Source organism: Chamaea fasciata, unplaced genomic scaffold, assembly GCF_029207755.1.
Source record: "Chamaea fasciata isolate MVZ Bird 193981 ecotype frontalis unplaced genomic scaffold, bChaFas1.0.hap1 SCAF_1, whole genome shotgun sequence".
Classification (NCBI taxonomy): domain Eukaryota; kingdom Metazoa; phylum Chordata; class Aves; order Passeriformes; family Sylviidae; genus Chamaea; species Chamaea fasciata.
This window is the reverse complement of record NW_027094086.1, coordinates 40,725,453-40,741,031: the sequence shown is the minus strand read 5'-3', so window position 1 is coordinate 40,741,031 and position 15,579 is coordinate 40,725,453. Positions and strand designations below refer to the sequence as shown.

The window sequence follows — 15,579 nt, the reverse complement described above, 5'->3', positions numbered from 1 at the left end:
GAAGAGAAAAGAGAAGAGAAGAGGTTGTTGGTAGAGTCAAACAAGACTTTGGCAGGTATGTTCTTTTATTTGCTGTGTAAGTACATTGCTGACTTTTGAATACACTTGAAGTGGTGACCATTGCACCATAAATTACAAAATTGCAACCATAAATTTGAAAAAATGTTATTTACATATGCAAATGTAAATGCAAAGCTTTTTAGGTCTATGGAATGGAATGTCCTGTTACCTTATTAAAAGAGCAAATTTTTGTTAAAATAAAAAATGATAAGGAACAAAAAAACTTTGAAGCTTTCTTAATAGCAGGCCGCTAAGGGTAGTTCTTGATTTCTACTATTTGTAGATCAAAATCATCACTGCTACCATGCTGTTTGGTGGATGGTATGAATCATGAGCATTCACTCCCTTGGGAAGGCATTTTGGAAACTTGGAGTCCTGGAAGGAAATTACATTTTTGTTTTCTGAAAAATCTTCTTTGATCACTTCAAAATAACTTGGTTTATACTGTTTGGAGACTTAATGCCTTCAGATATTATTATCTTTATGGAAGATAAGTATTCTCTTTTTGGAAGGATGCTCTGTATTTATTTTTTCATTTGAGAATTCTCCAAAGCTTATAGTATCAATTATCAGACCTCTATTATTCCCTTCTTGGACTTCATATTGGTTTTGAGGTTCTGTTCCAATACTCAGGTGTTTCCCAGAGATTACCATCTGTAGGAGCAGAAACTGCTGCCTGTGGTTGAGAGAGGAAGGTCCCAGCCTCTGCTAAACTCACAGTGCTGGTGCCACGGATGCTCTGGGCTTGTGCAGCTGACAAATGTGCCAGGACAGAGGAGCAGGGTTGTCTGCAGAGCTGTGAACACAGAGTGCAGGGCTGAGTCGAATCTGGACTGAAAATGGAGTTTCTGCCTCCTGAGTCTTGTAAGCTCTGCAGGGGTGTTTCTTCTGATAAAGCTTCCATATGGTCCTCAATTCTGGCAGCTCATCCTTGCCTGTTTGGAGGCTGGATCCTCAATATGACTTTCTTCTGCTTTCTGCTACTGGCTACCTACTGCCTACTGTAACTCACACTTCACATACGTATAGAAATGATGAAATATTATTGTTGTATCAATTACTAGTGATTTTTTCAACCACATTTGTGGAGTTAATTTGTTTGGGAATAATTTAATCTGCTACAAATATAGCAAGCAAAAGTACATATATTCAGCTTTACTAAACATTCTTTCACAGTAATAAATGACTAATTATTTTAAATAAATAGAAGAACCCTCTTACATTTCAGGCTTGGGGAATTATATTTCTGAAGGAGAACTTCAGATAAGGAGCAAGAGAGAAAATTAGCAACTACAGAAGGTCTTGATAAAATGTTAGTACAGAAATAACAAATGATAGAAAGTCTTTCAAACATGGAAACTAAAATGCTAAAATGCAAAAGTCGAAAAATGGATGTCAGCTCTGTTCAAGATCCAAGAAATATCAAAGATACTTTTCCAAAGTTGGGTTAAATCTTGTTCCCAGTGGCATATAGGGGTGATTTTGCCATGGATGTTTGAATTCCTGACTACTTCTGTCCACAAGTTCTGACCTACCTTTCTTACAAACACATAAGTGCAAGCAGGGATCATCACTGGTACAAGTTACTGTAAAAATCAAAAGCTTCCCAAAGAAACAACAAAAAATGCCAACCCCCTTTTTGCCAGCTGGAAGGAATCAGATGTCAAAATAATTTCAAAAAACACAGGTAAAATGTTTTCCACTTAATTTAACAGATGTTAAAGAAGGGTGGTTTATCAGTTTCCTGCCTAACAACTAACTCTGCCAGGCTACATCTGCGCCACTGAACTGATGTGTGTTCCTAAAAATTTAAAGCATGACTTGCGTGGATCCTATGTATCCTTGCATGTGATCCATGCATCACTACCTATGGGAAGTGATTCCTTGTATGCCTGAAACCAGGCATACATCAGCCTCTTCCACTTCTGAGAACAGCCTGTAGTAGGGGGTGCTGAAAAGAACCCTCTAGCACGCCACTGTGATTCTGATCTGGGTGCACCTCAGGATGCACCTGCAGCACACCAGAGTAGCCATAACTGTTTGTGCTGTAGGACATATTAATATTTTCACATATGTAACTTGGGTTCTTTATTTTAAGTGAAAGATATCCCGATCTTTTTCTGGTGATGGACCAGAAACTTTGTGTGTGTTAGTGTGTGTGAGAGAGAGAGAGAGTATGTGAGAGTTATTCATCATGTAACTGTCTGATACCTGTTGGACAGAGCAGACTGATGGAGAATTTAGTATATCCAAAGCTTGACAAAATGCTGCAGTATTGGAGGTTACAGCTTCATTTCACTTAGTCATTTAATTAAAACAAGATCTCATGGTGAAGACTGACAGGAGTACACCTACAGCCACCAGAATAACTGATATTAGAGGATTTAGAATTATGGTATTTTCATTTTCTATCTTTAAATAATAAGGTTTTTTTTCCAATCTTAACAGTAAGTTTCCTGAATTGAGCTATTAAGATTTGTAATTTTTTAAAATTAAAGGTATACAAACACATACGTACAGAAACATCAACAATTTTATACAGGTTTTTTCCTAGTATGTTCCCCAGGAGTAAGTGAGATATATAGCCATTAAAACAGGTGACTTCTTCAGCATTTTCTTAGGTCCTTGAGGGACACTTGGTTTATTCAAGCAGCATAAAATCTTCATATATGTAGAAGCTGCAAAATTAGGACAGTGCAAAGGAAATTAAGGCAAAGGAGTACTTAAACTCTGCCTTTCTAGAACCTTACATCACTATATGATGACCCAAAAGGGGTTGCATTTGTTTGAAACACAGAAGGTCAGAAAAAAAGAACAAATACTTTTTGATCCTCTGCACTTAAGACTAAAAGTAGAGCATCATGTCTTGGCTTGTGTTCTTCTCCAGCTGTTTATCTTTAGGGGGAGAGATAATCCTTTTGGAAAACACCTTTAGCACTTCTCTCTTTCTGGTATGTTGGGTGATGATCATCACAGCTAGTCAAGCCCAACTGTATGTATAATTTTTCTTTTCCATTTGAATGGATTTATAGTTAAATGCTATTAAAATCTAAAGAATTTCAGACTAAAAGAAAAATCGGAACCAGCCCAATTGGTCCAAGCACTGCTATTTCCTGCAAAGAGCATGTGTGTATTCATGCATGCACACTACTGAAAGAAAGCAAGCAATGATACTCCATTAATGTACAGATGGAAGTTTATATTGATTTCAGCAAAGACCAGAACATAATGGTAACATGAATAACAGATAATAGCATCTGGCACTTTTAACATTTTTAAGCCCTGAAATCTTTGGAGAACTGACAGTTGAACTAACTGACAGCTCTAGTTATTTCTCAGCGCTTTCCTTTTGGAGAGATTTTGAGCTTTTTCCAAATTCAGTTGGTTTTTTTTTTTTTTTTTTAAGGGGGCATCTGGACAGGCTATTTTGCTGAGAGAGAGAGAGACAATATTTTCTGGAAATTACCACCAAAATTAAGCAACTGTTGTGCATATGAACCAGATAACAATGAATTAGAAATAGATATAATCAGTTATTTTCTTTGCATAAGGATAACTGCCAGTCTTTGATTTTGAAAACAGAGCCTCTGGCCCTGACATCACTGGACATATCAAGGCTCCCTGGGACAGCAAAATCTAACAGCAGAGATCTGGAGCCAGATCCTCAATTAGGGACAAAATGCACAGTGTCAGAGCACTGAGTGCAAGGGGCACCAATGCGTGGGTGCATTGGACCATTATATCCTATTGGGTTGTTTAGTTGCCGCCAATTCCATGTGCTAGAAAGGGACAGGGAAACATCCAGACACCCATTATAGCCTTGTGAAAGCCAGGCATGGACTGGGGGGATATGGAGGTGCTCCTGTCTTGGCTCTTTTTCTGAGCTGTGATGGCAGCAGGGAGACGGAGTGACACAACAGGTCCTCTGCCATGCTGTGACACCTCTTGATCCCAGCAGCAGGGCAGTCCTCTCAAAGCTGGATGTGCTTGCTCATTGTTCAGCATGAATGGGGAAGGGCCTGAGCCCTCAGCCTCCTCCTTCATGTCAAACCCACTCCAAAACCCTGGTAGAGGTATTGTTCTGTCATTGGTGAGATAAAGACCATAATTAGCCCCAAAGAGGAGACTGCAAAGGCTACGAGACAACCCAGCCTCCTAGAAATGCAAGTTTTTACAGTGGACACATTACAACCCACTACCCAGTGCTGATAGATTTTTTTTCTTCATGAAATTACTGAATAATCACTGAATTATCCTTTAATTCTAGGTGTTTTTTTTAATTGAAGGCCTGAGTCCCCTAACCTCAATTGTAAATAGCTTTACCCCATCTATGTCTTCTCGAAGTGTCAGATTTGATATTGGAACAAAAGATAATTTCATATTAATATAATGATCAAATTCTATTATTAGATTTGTAAAACCAAACAAGGAGTAGTATAAAACCTTCCAACCAGGACACCTTCTAGTTTGTTTCTGAAAGTTGTAACATAGGCCTTTATCTAATCACCCTTTTAAAGAGCTTGTGGTCCCTTCCTGATTTAAGAAAAATGAAAGCAGTCCAAATCCTTAAAGTCAGGCTCAAGAGAAAAAAAATTGAATGTCCCAGCAAAGTAGAAGAATAAGAAAGAAAGGTCATAATAGACTATGCCTTGTTTTCAAGACAGGGTAAACAGACATGAAAGAGCAGAACAGAAACAACCAAAATCGAGAGAATTATTGATTTGGAAGTGACACTCTAGAAGACTGATGCCGTAAGTTGCAAGTTGGAGAGCTAAGACTCAGAGGCAGAAATTTCTTGCAGTATGTAAAATAAAAACTTTTCCAGTGAAAGAATATTACAGTCAATGTTTAAGCATTAGTTTGAATGCCTAAATAGCAAGTTATATAGAAGTTTGAAGAGTTGTTATGGAAAAATTGTCTTTTGTTTCAGCATGAAAGAACTGTCTTGTTTTGATTTTATTTGTTTGGGTTTGTTTTTTTTTTTCCCTCTGGTGATTGCTAGTCCATTTGGGTGTCTGTGTTACAGAACTGAGCCATTAGAACAAAATTTTAAAAGCAGACTCTAATGATGGATACCTTTGTTTCCCTTACCTTACAGACATTAACAAGTAGGCCCTGAAAGCAAGATTTTTCAGAGTAAGGGGGTTTTTATATCCCATCCATGAGACCATTAAAACCAGATCAATGTTCACAAACCTCTGCCTATTGGAAGTGATTCCCTTTAAACTGTACTAGATGGTCCTAAAGACTATCATATGGTCTCTCATGCAAGGGAAAAAGTCACTCAGAAACTGAAAAAATACCTCTTTTTCTTCTTCTTTCCTGCCATGGGTCTTGCTGTAGTTGATTGGTGTATCCCAGCCTTCCTGTTCACAAAGTGCCTGGTAGAAGGCTGCATTTACCAGGATGCTGCTTGCTTTGAAAGGAGAAGAAGAAGGAGTGGGAAGTGCTGTGCTGGAGGAAGTGAGAGGCATAACTTTGTCTTGGCTTCGATTCTTTTTCATGCTCAAATCCAGTGTGCCATTTTCATCCACTTCTATCTCAGCTCCCTGACATGCAACAGGAAACAGAGACATGTTTAGATATGGACATGGTAAGGCTGTAAAATAACCATGTGGTGCTTTTAAAGGATAAATATAAATGCACGCTTTTATTTAAATTTATCTGAATCTAAACCCAGCTTTTCGATTTATGTCAGTTAATGTCCAACTCTTAGGCAGACTTAAGAGTAGCTTCAGTAATGGTATCCCTGCATCTCAGCTTAAACATAGTAAGTAGAATTTAAATAAGATGCCACTAAACCATAACCTATACACCCTAAATCTAGTTTTATTTAAAAAAAGTTTAGCTTTAAATCTTCTTGATCTTTTCACTGTTACAGAGAACTATGACCCCAATTCACAGTTAAAAGCATTAATGCATTGTTTAGGTCATCAACAGCATTACTATTACATATTCTCCCTTCCCCCCACGTCCTGGAAACATTACAACATCTGCATCATGGAGGGGGGGAAGCAGGGGGAAAGAAATACATCTAAAAGTAGCACAGCAGGAGAAATTTTCCTAGGGCTTTCTACAGCACTTGAAATAACATACTGCCTTTATTATAATTTGACTAGGTCACTAAGGCACAGGTCTGCACTGAGACTACTAGGCTGATAGGTACAGGAGGATCTTGATGAGGTTCTCCCTAATGCAGACATTCTGCCTAAGTTAACAAACCCTTTGCTTCCTGGGGAGCACAGCAAAGACCAGCCTCTAATTGTAGAGGTGTGTGCAGTTTGGGGAGATACCCAACCTCTCTTTCCAGTTTGGGAAAAGTTCTCCTGCTCATGAGGGGCATGCTTGGCTGTACAAGAACAAATGCTGCTTGACTGTACAGGAACAAAGGGAGGAAAGGTCACTATTCTGCCTTCTACTGTTTGATCACAGAAAAAGAGGACAAACTCCTCTTCTTGCAATGATAAAAAGTTGCTGAAAGTGCATCTTAGTATTGTAAGCAACAAAAAAATTGCCCTCATGCTTAAAATGCTACACTGCATATTGACATATGTTTTATAAAGGGATGAATATAAGACCAGTCCTTGCTATTGCCAACATTTACTGAAGGCAAGTAGGGGAAAAGATGAATTGTGGCTTCTGCAGGACTACTCAGTAGTCTAGTTCAGTGTTTTCCTGAATAAGCTGGAAAACATTCAAAAACTATGGAGACAAATAGGGATGTCAGAGATCTACACATAGAATACTGAAATTAACACTGCTCATTGTCTTCCTTTTATTGTCATCACTGCTGTTTTTAATTTGCCTCACCACAAAACTTGGAAAACACTTGGGAATTTGGGGTAGATGTGTTTGGTGCTGTGTAACTGTGGGAGACAGTTGTATAATCCAAGATTTCCTACCTTGAGTAATGTAATAGGAAACTCATAGTGTAAGTGAATCACCTAGATGTTGTGTTGTAAATAGAAAAGAGTCAGGTATGTCCAGGAGGCAAGTCTGTCTGTCTTTCTTATACCTCTTCCTCCGAAAGACATTGGCAGAAGAAGTCCCTTTCTTTTTCTGCCCATTAAATATTGCTGGGGCATGATTAGTCAACCATTCAATTGGTAAAGATAGAGCAGTGAAACCTGTCCTTGCCTGAGCATCTTAAGAGTTGTGGTGAAACAGAGCGTTCTCCCCTGTGCTGAAAGTGTGACATGGCCACGCTGGCTGGACTGAGGAGGCAAACTTCCTTCATGCAGCCTTGCCTTCTACCACTGCCAGTGATGACTCACTTAAAGGTAAAATGTGATTGATTAAATCTTCTGAATCAGAAGGAAAAGACTGGTGGTAGACGACAATTTAAGGCCCAACAATCTCTCTTCACTCAGCCAACATGACTCCCTTTTGCATCCATGAGCCTGACACAGATGCCCACCTAGACCAAAGCAGCACCAAGCCATCTGCTTGTCCCTGGTTCAGAAACTCAGGCACCTCTTATGTTTGCTTCTCCCACATAGCCAAGTTCACATTTTCAATCATACAGCTTAAAGAGAGAGATGTTTTATTATATTTATGGGAAGTAAATACACTTCTAATATGTTCATACTAAGACGCTTTGGTTATATCTTTCTGCCCCTTTTTAGTAAATAGTTTAATCTCCTGTGATAGTTTTAAGCCCTGAATTTGACAGTGCAGCTTATCCTGGATAATAACTTAGTAACCACAACATCTTATGCCATCTGTATAATATCAAATACATTTTTATACCAGCATTAATAAACCTTAGTTACAAAAATCCAAGATATTAACTATATCAGTGCCAAGCACACACTCCAGGATCTGACAGTATAGCTCTGTCATGATTGCCCCAGTGTTTTTTGGCTTCATAGTTGATATGTAACTATAGCAATGAAACAGAGCTACAGTAATCAAGTTTAATGACCAATGTAAAGTAAAATGCTAAATATTGTAGTTGCTGACATTTTTCATAATAAAAAAAACTTGGGTTAAGTCTGCACAACCAACATTCACATAAAATTCCAGACCTCTGTGACAGATGGCTTAGGAAAGGAAGCCATGTGACTGGGCTGCGGTAGTTTTATAGTGCAAAACCCATAAATAGTGCAGATTCTCTGTCACTGACACAATATCAACTACTGAGAAGGCAACAGCAACAACAAAAAGGACCAAAAACAATCAAGGCCCCCTTCTCAATGCAACTTGACATAGAATAATATCAGAAAATCATTTTCTCTGAGAAAAAGATACCAATAGCCTCCACAAGGAGCTCTGACTGATAAGCAGAACATTTACAAACATGGATGTTTACAGCTTTCTCAACACTTGCCTGAAATTCATGTAGAAGTTGGGTTGTCCAACACATACCTAATTCTGATCAGGGAAGGCTGGGTTGTGTTTGTGAAGTAGTGTGCAGATGGGGTTTAAGTGAGCTCACAGATGCACACAACAATTAAATAAAGTCATGGGAAAAATATCCCTCTTTGCCCATTGCAGGACTGGTCACACTTTTACAGCATGGCTTTTTACTCAGAATGGTATAAAAGAGCTATTGCTTTGGTGCCTTCCTAGCAAACTCCAAATGGCAGAGCAAAAAGAGGGAAGTCAGAGTTACTGCTCCAGTTTACATTCCTACTCTGATCCCACCCTCCTCTCAATATGTCTCCTTTGCTTGCTTTACCACATTTATTTTTACATTAATTTTTAAATGGAACTAAAAAGACAAAAATGACAAATAGGAAAAAATGCTAAAGCAGTGCCCTGACATGCTGACAGAAAATGGCACTTGCTAAGCTTATCTCAGGCTTGTAAAGGCTGTGTTCTCCTCACTGAAGGCAAGATATTACTGTTGACTCTAGTGCATGTGTGAAAAGGCCTATATTTATCCATTTATCATGACATATTTAAAATACAGCTAATAAAACAATGTAACGTGTTCTGATTATTCCTTAAAACTGTAAACAATGATTAAAATGTATCTTTTTATTTTCTAATTTATGTTTGTTTTAAGCTATTTAAATCTTTGCAGCCTGATTTTGATTTTACTCACATTTATATTTACACTAGTGTAAACCAGGAAAATATCCACTGAAGCAATGAAGAGAAATCAGTGAGCCTGATAGGATACACACAGCAATTAAATTTGGGTAACTTCTTACACATTACCTCATCCTTGACAGTCTAATCCCCCCACCTCACTTTTTACAAGCAGCTGGTAAAAGGATTCCAGAATAAAAAATGAAAGAAAAATGATTGGAGCACATTTTCTTTATTCCAGTAGCTATTCAGTGAAAAGATAAAGTGCAAATAGTACTTTATTACCAAAAGTGAAGACTAATATAAATATGTAAACCAAAACCAAAAAAAAAAAAAGGTCTGTATACTCTCCAACTGCTTTGTACAATAAAGTGAATCTTTTTCAGCGTTTTTTATCTTATGACATAAATATTAGGAAATATTTTTTTAGTACTTAATTAGGTCCTGTCCTAAGAACTTAATCACAACAGCTAGGACAATAAAAGGTGCTAGTTTTTTGTGTCAAATTTCTCCTGCATTTTTTTGTATGTTTTTGGTGCATCTGATCGCTCATAACATTTAACACTCTCCAGTGTGTCTCCGGTAATGGTTACAAGTTAAGCTATCTCAGCTGGATCAGAAAGAGTAAATTATTGTGTCTGCATGGATGTTATTTCAAACCTGTGAGATAAGGGAGATTGTGTCATGAAATACAAGAGAATTCATGTATTCTTTGGTTGTCATCAGCCATGGAACTTAATGCTAAGGAAGCCCAAAGAAACAACATGATTGGTGATTTTGCATTCCCCCTAGCAGTTCAGTCTGGTTTGGAAAGCTCAGAAGAGCTCTTAAGTTCTGGTACTGGGAGTAAATGAAACTCATGCCTTGCTGTGTGCATGAATAATATTCTTAGTACAAGTCCATCCAAAAGAGTACAATCTTTTCTATTCCCAGCCAATAGAAACACATGCACCTGGTCCTCAATTCTTCACACTTAAATTTAAGCAATTGAGTATTTCTGCAGAAAATTAAAATATTCATTTGGGTCAACATGAGAAAACTTTTAACAGCCCAAAAACATCTGAGACAAAAATGGAGTCACAGTTTAAGCCCAGAGCAGTTCACAAATTAAAAAAAGCTACCCAAGAAGGTACTTAAAGAGCAATATGCACAGCAGGATTACAGGATGGTACCTAGTGATACTCTTGGATGATTTTTCATTCTGTATTTAGGCTTTAAGGTATTTGGAGTAAAGTACTGCCTGACAAACATGCTGAGTGCTAACTACATTTTTTAAATAATTGATGCAATTTTCACCATCATCAATATCCAAGAATGGAGAGATGACACAATTTTGTTCAAAACCATAATTTAAACTTTAAACATTTCAGCAAGTGTGATTTCTTTTTTATATTTTTGTTGTTGTTTTCTTTCAGAGCATAGTGTGCATATGTCATTTTGTCTAAACAGGTGGGAAAAACACCAAAACAGTCAACAAAATGTTTGGCAAGCAGTAGTGATGAGGATACAGATAAACTATTGCTTGCAGCTACCTCACTGAGATGTGTGTGGTGAGGGTTGTAAACAGGGGACATCCCTGGAAGTTATGATGATGTGGATTCTTACACAGAGCTAGAAACTGCAGGCTAAGCCTCCTAGGGGAACCCTTCTGCTGACTTCAGTGGGAGCTGAGTGCAGCTACATAACTGCAAAATCAAACACAACCAGGAGACTGGCTTGGGGTACTGGCTGCATGAGAATTGCCTGGTTGGGATTCTATTCAGTGGAAAAGTTTACTGCAGTCCCAGTCTGAATGGCTCAGACAGTGCAACATTAATGTGGTATTAATTGTTATGAAAACTATATCATTAAGGTGTCTCATGGTCTTACTATTTTGTATGCAACTGATACATAATTCATAAAGAAGGTTTAAGATTAATTTTCCTGCTCATGTCAGAATAAATGTATTATTTTAATGGCTTAATTTTTAAATTATTATTTTTAAACCTGGTATATTTGTCAGATCACCTTGAACATAACGTCTCTGGAAGTTTTTCTCACCAGTGGTACTGTTAATGTGTAAAATGACTTCTCAATCCTTGCTATGCTTCGCTTTCTCTTTTATTGTCTCAGACTCTCCCTTTTGAACTGATATGTAGAGAATGAAATATACATATTTGAATATCCAGTAAATTATTGCAATTTGGAACTATGTTATAAAATACATTTAAATTTTCATTTAAATGTTATCTATATATACAGAAAAGTGGTGAATATTCAGGGTAAACCATCCAACTCTTTTTAGGAGAGAAACAATGCTTTGGGGGTCAAAAAATAAAAGTTAGGAGTAAAAATAAAAGTAAATAAAAGAAATAAAAATTTTAAAAAAGGTACTTGGGAACACTTCTTCTGAAAAGCATTTGTTTTCCCCACTTGTTCAAGCAAGGCAACATATTCATGCCTTGAGCAAATACAAGAAAATTCTTGAAAATACTTACTTGAAAATACTTGACTTACTTGACTTGAAATATTTGAACTTTAAGTTCTGCTTTTAAAACTTAGAAGCACACTATTTTTACATCTCTGACAATTGTGCTACTGGCAAAGTATTTTCAGCAATCCTGGGAAGTCTTCTGCAGTCTCTCATATCCTTGTTCTACCATCACACAGCCTCCTATCTGCAAAGGACCGAGGATTGGATTGTGGGCTGCCTGATGCTCAAACACCTTTGCAAGTCAGGAGCTTTGATCTGCTGAACTATGGACCATGCTAATCAGGTTTTCTTGGAAAAAGGAGCAAAAGGGTGTCTCAAGGGGAAGGGCTAAGATGCTTGAAACTGTGGAGCTCTGAACATAGCCACTCCACACAGTTATTTTCAAACCTGTTGAATTTCAAACCTGTGTGTGCTGTTGAGTAGAAAAAGGAACTGATTAAGTCTGTAGTAATGCATGGCATTATTTGAGTTCAAATACAGATAAAATCTCAAGAGGGTTTTTTTAAATTATCTAAACATTTATAAGATATTCTAGCAATTAAACATTTACATTTGTGGCCACTACCAGCCACAAAACAATTCAGAAAAACTGATAAATGGTATTTTATTGTTTCATATATTAAAATTAGAAAGTGTCTTCATTGAAAAGAATCTGGCAACCTAATTCCACAAATTTTTGGTTTGAATCATGTATGATCAAAGTAATAAATGTCCAGAACCAAACAAATATATGTTTTGTGTACTTTTGGACACCAAATCTTTTCAGGGCTTACTTGCCTGTGTTTTGGCCAGAAGCTAATTCTGATTCTTCTGTCAGATGTTTTGTATAGCAGCATGCCCTCCAGAAAGTCTGGCAAAAGTGGAGGCAGGCAGATAGCAAGGTAGGCAGGTGATTTTCTTTTAGACTGGATTCCTGGCTGTGAAAAAGGAGTAAGCTATGTGCCCCAAGTGCCCCTCTGTATCATTACTGTTATGTTCAGTTCCATTCAATCCTTCCCCATGATTTGGCAACTGTGAAGCAGGTACACAGGAGAAAGTCTTTGGGTTATGCCTGGTCCCTTTACTGCTCTTCTCTGGCAACAAAGGTCTATTGCTGAGGTCAGCCAAAGGCTGCTGCAGCAATTTAATCCAACCATTGGCATCAGTTTCCATTTCCCTACTAGAAGAAGTTTCTATTAAAGACTGATGGAAGGAGGTTTCTGCAGCAGATATCAAGGATGGATCTGTCATTAGGAAAGGTTCTATGAGCAGCCTTTGAAACAGATAATGAGTTACATTATCTGTCCCACAGATAATGTGGACATCCCCTAAAATGATCCTGTGGCATATCCCAACATCGATTTTAATGTTCAAAGCTTCACACACAAGTAGAAATCAAAAGCAGCAAAGTAGGGGATACCACTCTGCAGAGGTACAAGGCTCAGAATGCCTAACAACGTCTTATGCTGGTGGCAAAATTAATGGTTCCACTCTAAAAAGAATAGCTAACTTCCTAGCAATGGTGAATAAACTCTCAACCAAAATGTAGATCAATAGCTGTGGAAGACACATCTAGACGGACTGAGCCTTGAGAGGCTCAGGTAATGGAGAGATAAGGTAGAGTGACACTGACTTGCAGAAAAACAGGTCATCGGTCTTTTGGTGCAAACATCATGAAACAGAGACCACAGCAGAAGCCCACCTGCTATGCTGTGTTTTGACAAATGTACCTCTTTGCACTGCCCAATGATTTCTCCTTAAGTTCTTGTAATGACTCCCTATCATCTACAAAGAGCTTTCAAGTTTCATTGCAGTGGAACATGTGTGACTTTAATGCAAATAATAAACAATAGTGCTCCCATACCACTGTCATCAGAAGAAAATCTTGTCTATTTTCATCAGCATTATAATACCATGTAATCGCACAGAAAATAAGGCTCATAGCTCACACAGCACCATTTGTAAATCATAAAGATCTGTGAGGAAACGCAGAGCAGAAACCAAAACACGAAAGCCACACAAACATCTACAAAATTAGGCAGCTTTCCATTATGACAGACTTGCCCAAATTATCTATCTCCAAACGCAGTGGGCCTGATTCTCCACTCTTGCCAGCAGAAAGGGGAATTTTACCAAAGTCAGTTGTTATTCCCCCCTCTCCACCTTGCCAAACTGTTAGGAGCTCCAAACACAACAGACTCCATAGGTAGTTTGGTTCCATTGCTAGCAAAATATCCCTTTGATTAATCATATGATATATATTGATGTATATATATTTAAATCAGTCTCCAAAATGATCCCTAATGGCATGCTTCAGAGGGAGAAAAATTCCCTCTTAAAACAGATCTTACTCATTATCCACCACAGATTGTTGTTGGATTTCAAATAACCTCTTTCTTTTTTCCACTCAGAAAACTCCCCCCTTGTAATTAGGGCTCAATTATGAAAAGAATTAACAACATAATTCCTGCTATTTATTTAGTTTTATCAGAACTGGTCACCGCATTACTGTTTTTTTTTTTTCTCTGCCTCTCTTCAAAAGAGCATGCAAACAGAAGCCTCCTTTTGGGGGATTTAATGCAGTCACTAACATGAAAGACAGTTTATTCGCACAGTTCAGTAGCTAGCACACCCTCCAGGTTCTTGGACTACCCTACCTTGGCAGACAGACTCTGTGGTTTGTTGGAGAGGATCTCTGCTGCTTCCCTGCAGCGGGTGGAAAGGTTCAGGATAGCAGCAGCTGCTGCTATGTGGGTGTCTTCACTACATTGACCGTAGCTATAAGAGTTGGCATGGCAAGGGCTCTGTGTGTGGGCGCTAGCACTAGGCAGTCGATTAGAAAATTTCACTGGATTTGAAAAATGCTTTGCTGTTGAAGAGAGATTTGATTAGCAATCGCATGTATGAAATTTTTTCCCGTTAAATAGTTTTGCTTCTCAGACTACAATTTCACACGTGGAAAAATATTCAAAGATTACATTTAAAACAATCCATTTGCTATTGCCAGTAAGGATTTACAGTAAAAATGGTTTCGGAAACATAACAATTTAATTTTTCCTTGATAAATACACATCTGTCAACAAACCTTCTGAGATTATTACTCATATTTTACTTATCCTTAACTCAGGCTTTAAAAACAGTGATGTCCAAGGAAAGACTGAGCAAGCATTAGTGTGGTATCCATCATGATTTGACCACTCCAGTGGACAAATGCAATTGTAAATATATTCTTATAAAGGCTTCCTCTTGGAGCTCTATTGTGCAAAAAAAAAAAAAAAACCAACAGTGACTTGTCCAGTCTTAGCTAAAACAACACTGCTTACTCTACTTAGATGAATAAGTCTGTTATTTAAATAGCTTTGCTTATGTGACTAAGGAGCATGAATCCAGGCTCTTGAATGAAGCAGAGAAATCAGATAAAAACATTACCTGTAAGGAACATTCAGTACTGATTTAATGGAAATATTTAGAAATTTAAGTCTATCCTTTAATCAATTAAAAAACTAATGAACAGACATATGATCCTAGTTTGCAGTCTTTTGTTTGCTATATTTGGAATAATACACAGATTTATTAGGCACAGGGAGGTTGGTTGAAAATTCAATATTAACAGGTGAACAGAAAAGCACTTTCACAGACAAAAGTGGTGTGTGCGGTTCTTTGTTTTCTTCTTCATCAGCAGCATTTACTCTAAAACAATTAGAGAGAACTCTGCTCTCTCTTCTGGATTTTGGAGCTTGAGATGGCATAAACTGTTGCAGGGAAAACACAGCACCATGATTTCAGCTCTAAAGAAACAATAATCACTTCTTTTGTCTGCAGCCCTCACAGTGTCCTACAAAGATAAACTAAGCAAAATCCAATTTCTCAGCCTACACCCAGATACATCAAGAACATTTCTGCGTATGGCCATCTGCTTGTTCCCTAAAGATCTGAGCCCCAAGGCTCTGGATCCCTTTGGATGTAGGGCTTTGGCTGAGTGCTTTTTAATGCTAAGATCTACACAAGGCATAGGAGGACTCATCTTCCCT

General features: G+C 37.9%; 1 protein-coding gene across 1 annotated transcript in view; it reads right to left on the bottom strand.

The window, feature by feature from the left end:
• ST18 (ST18 C2H2C-type zinc finger transcription factor) overlaps positions 1-15,579 on the bottom strand; it is a 168,594-nt gene that overhangs the window by 19,457 nt on the left and 133,558 nt on the right. Inside the window, exons 12-14 of the mRNA XM_066183414.1 lie at positions 14,206-14,417; positions 5,364-5,609; positions 690-856 (exon numbers count right to left, since the gene is read on the bottom strand). Coding sequence (XP_066039511.1) covers positions 690-856; positions 5,364-5,609; positions 14,206-14,417 — 625 coding nt within the window. The remainder of the gene's footprint in view (positions 1-689; positions 857-5,363; positions 5,610-14,205; positions 14,418-15,579) is intronic.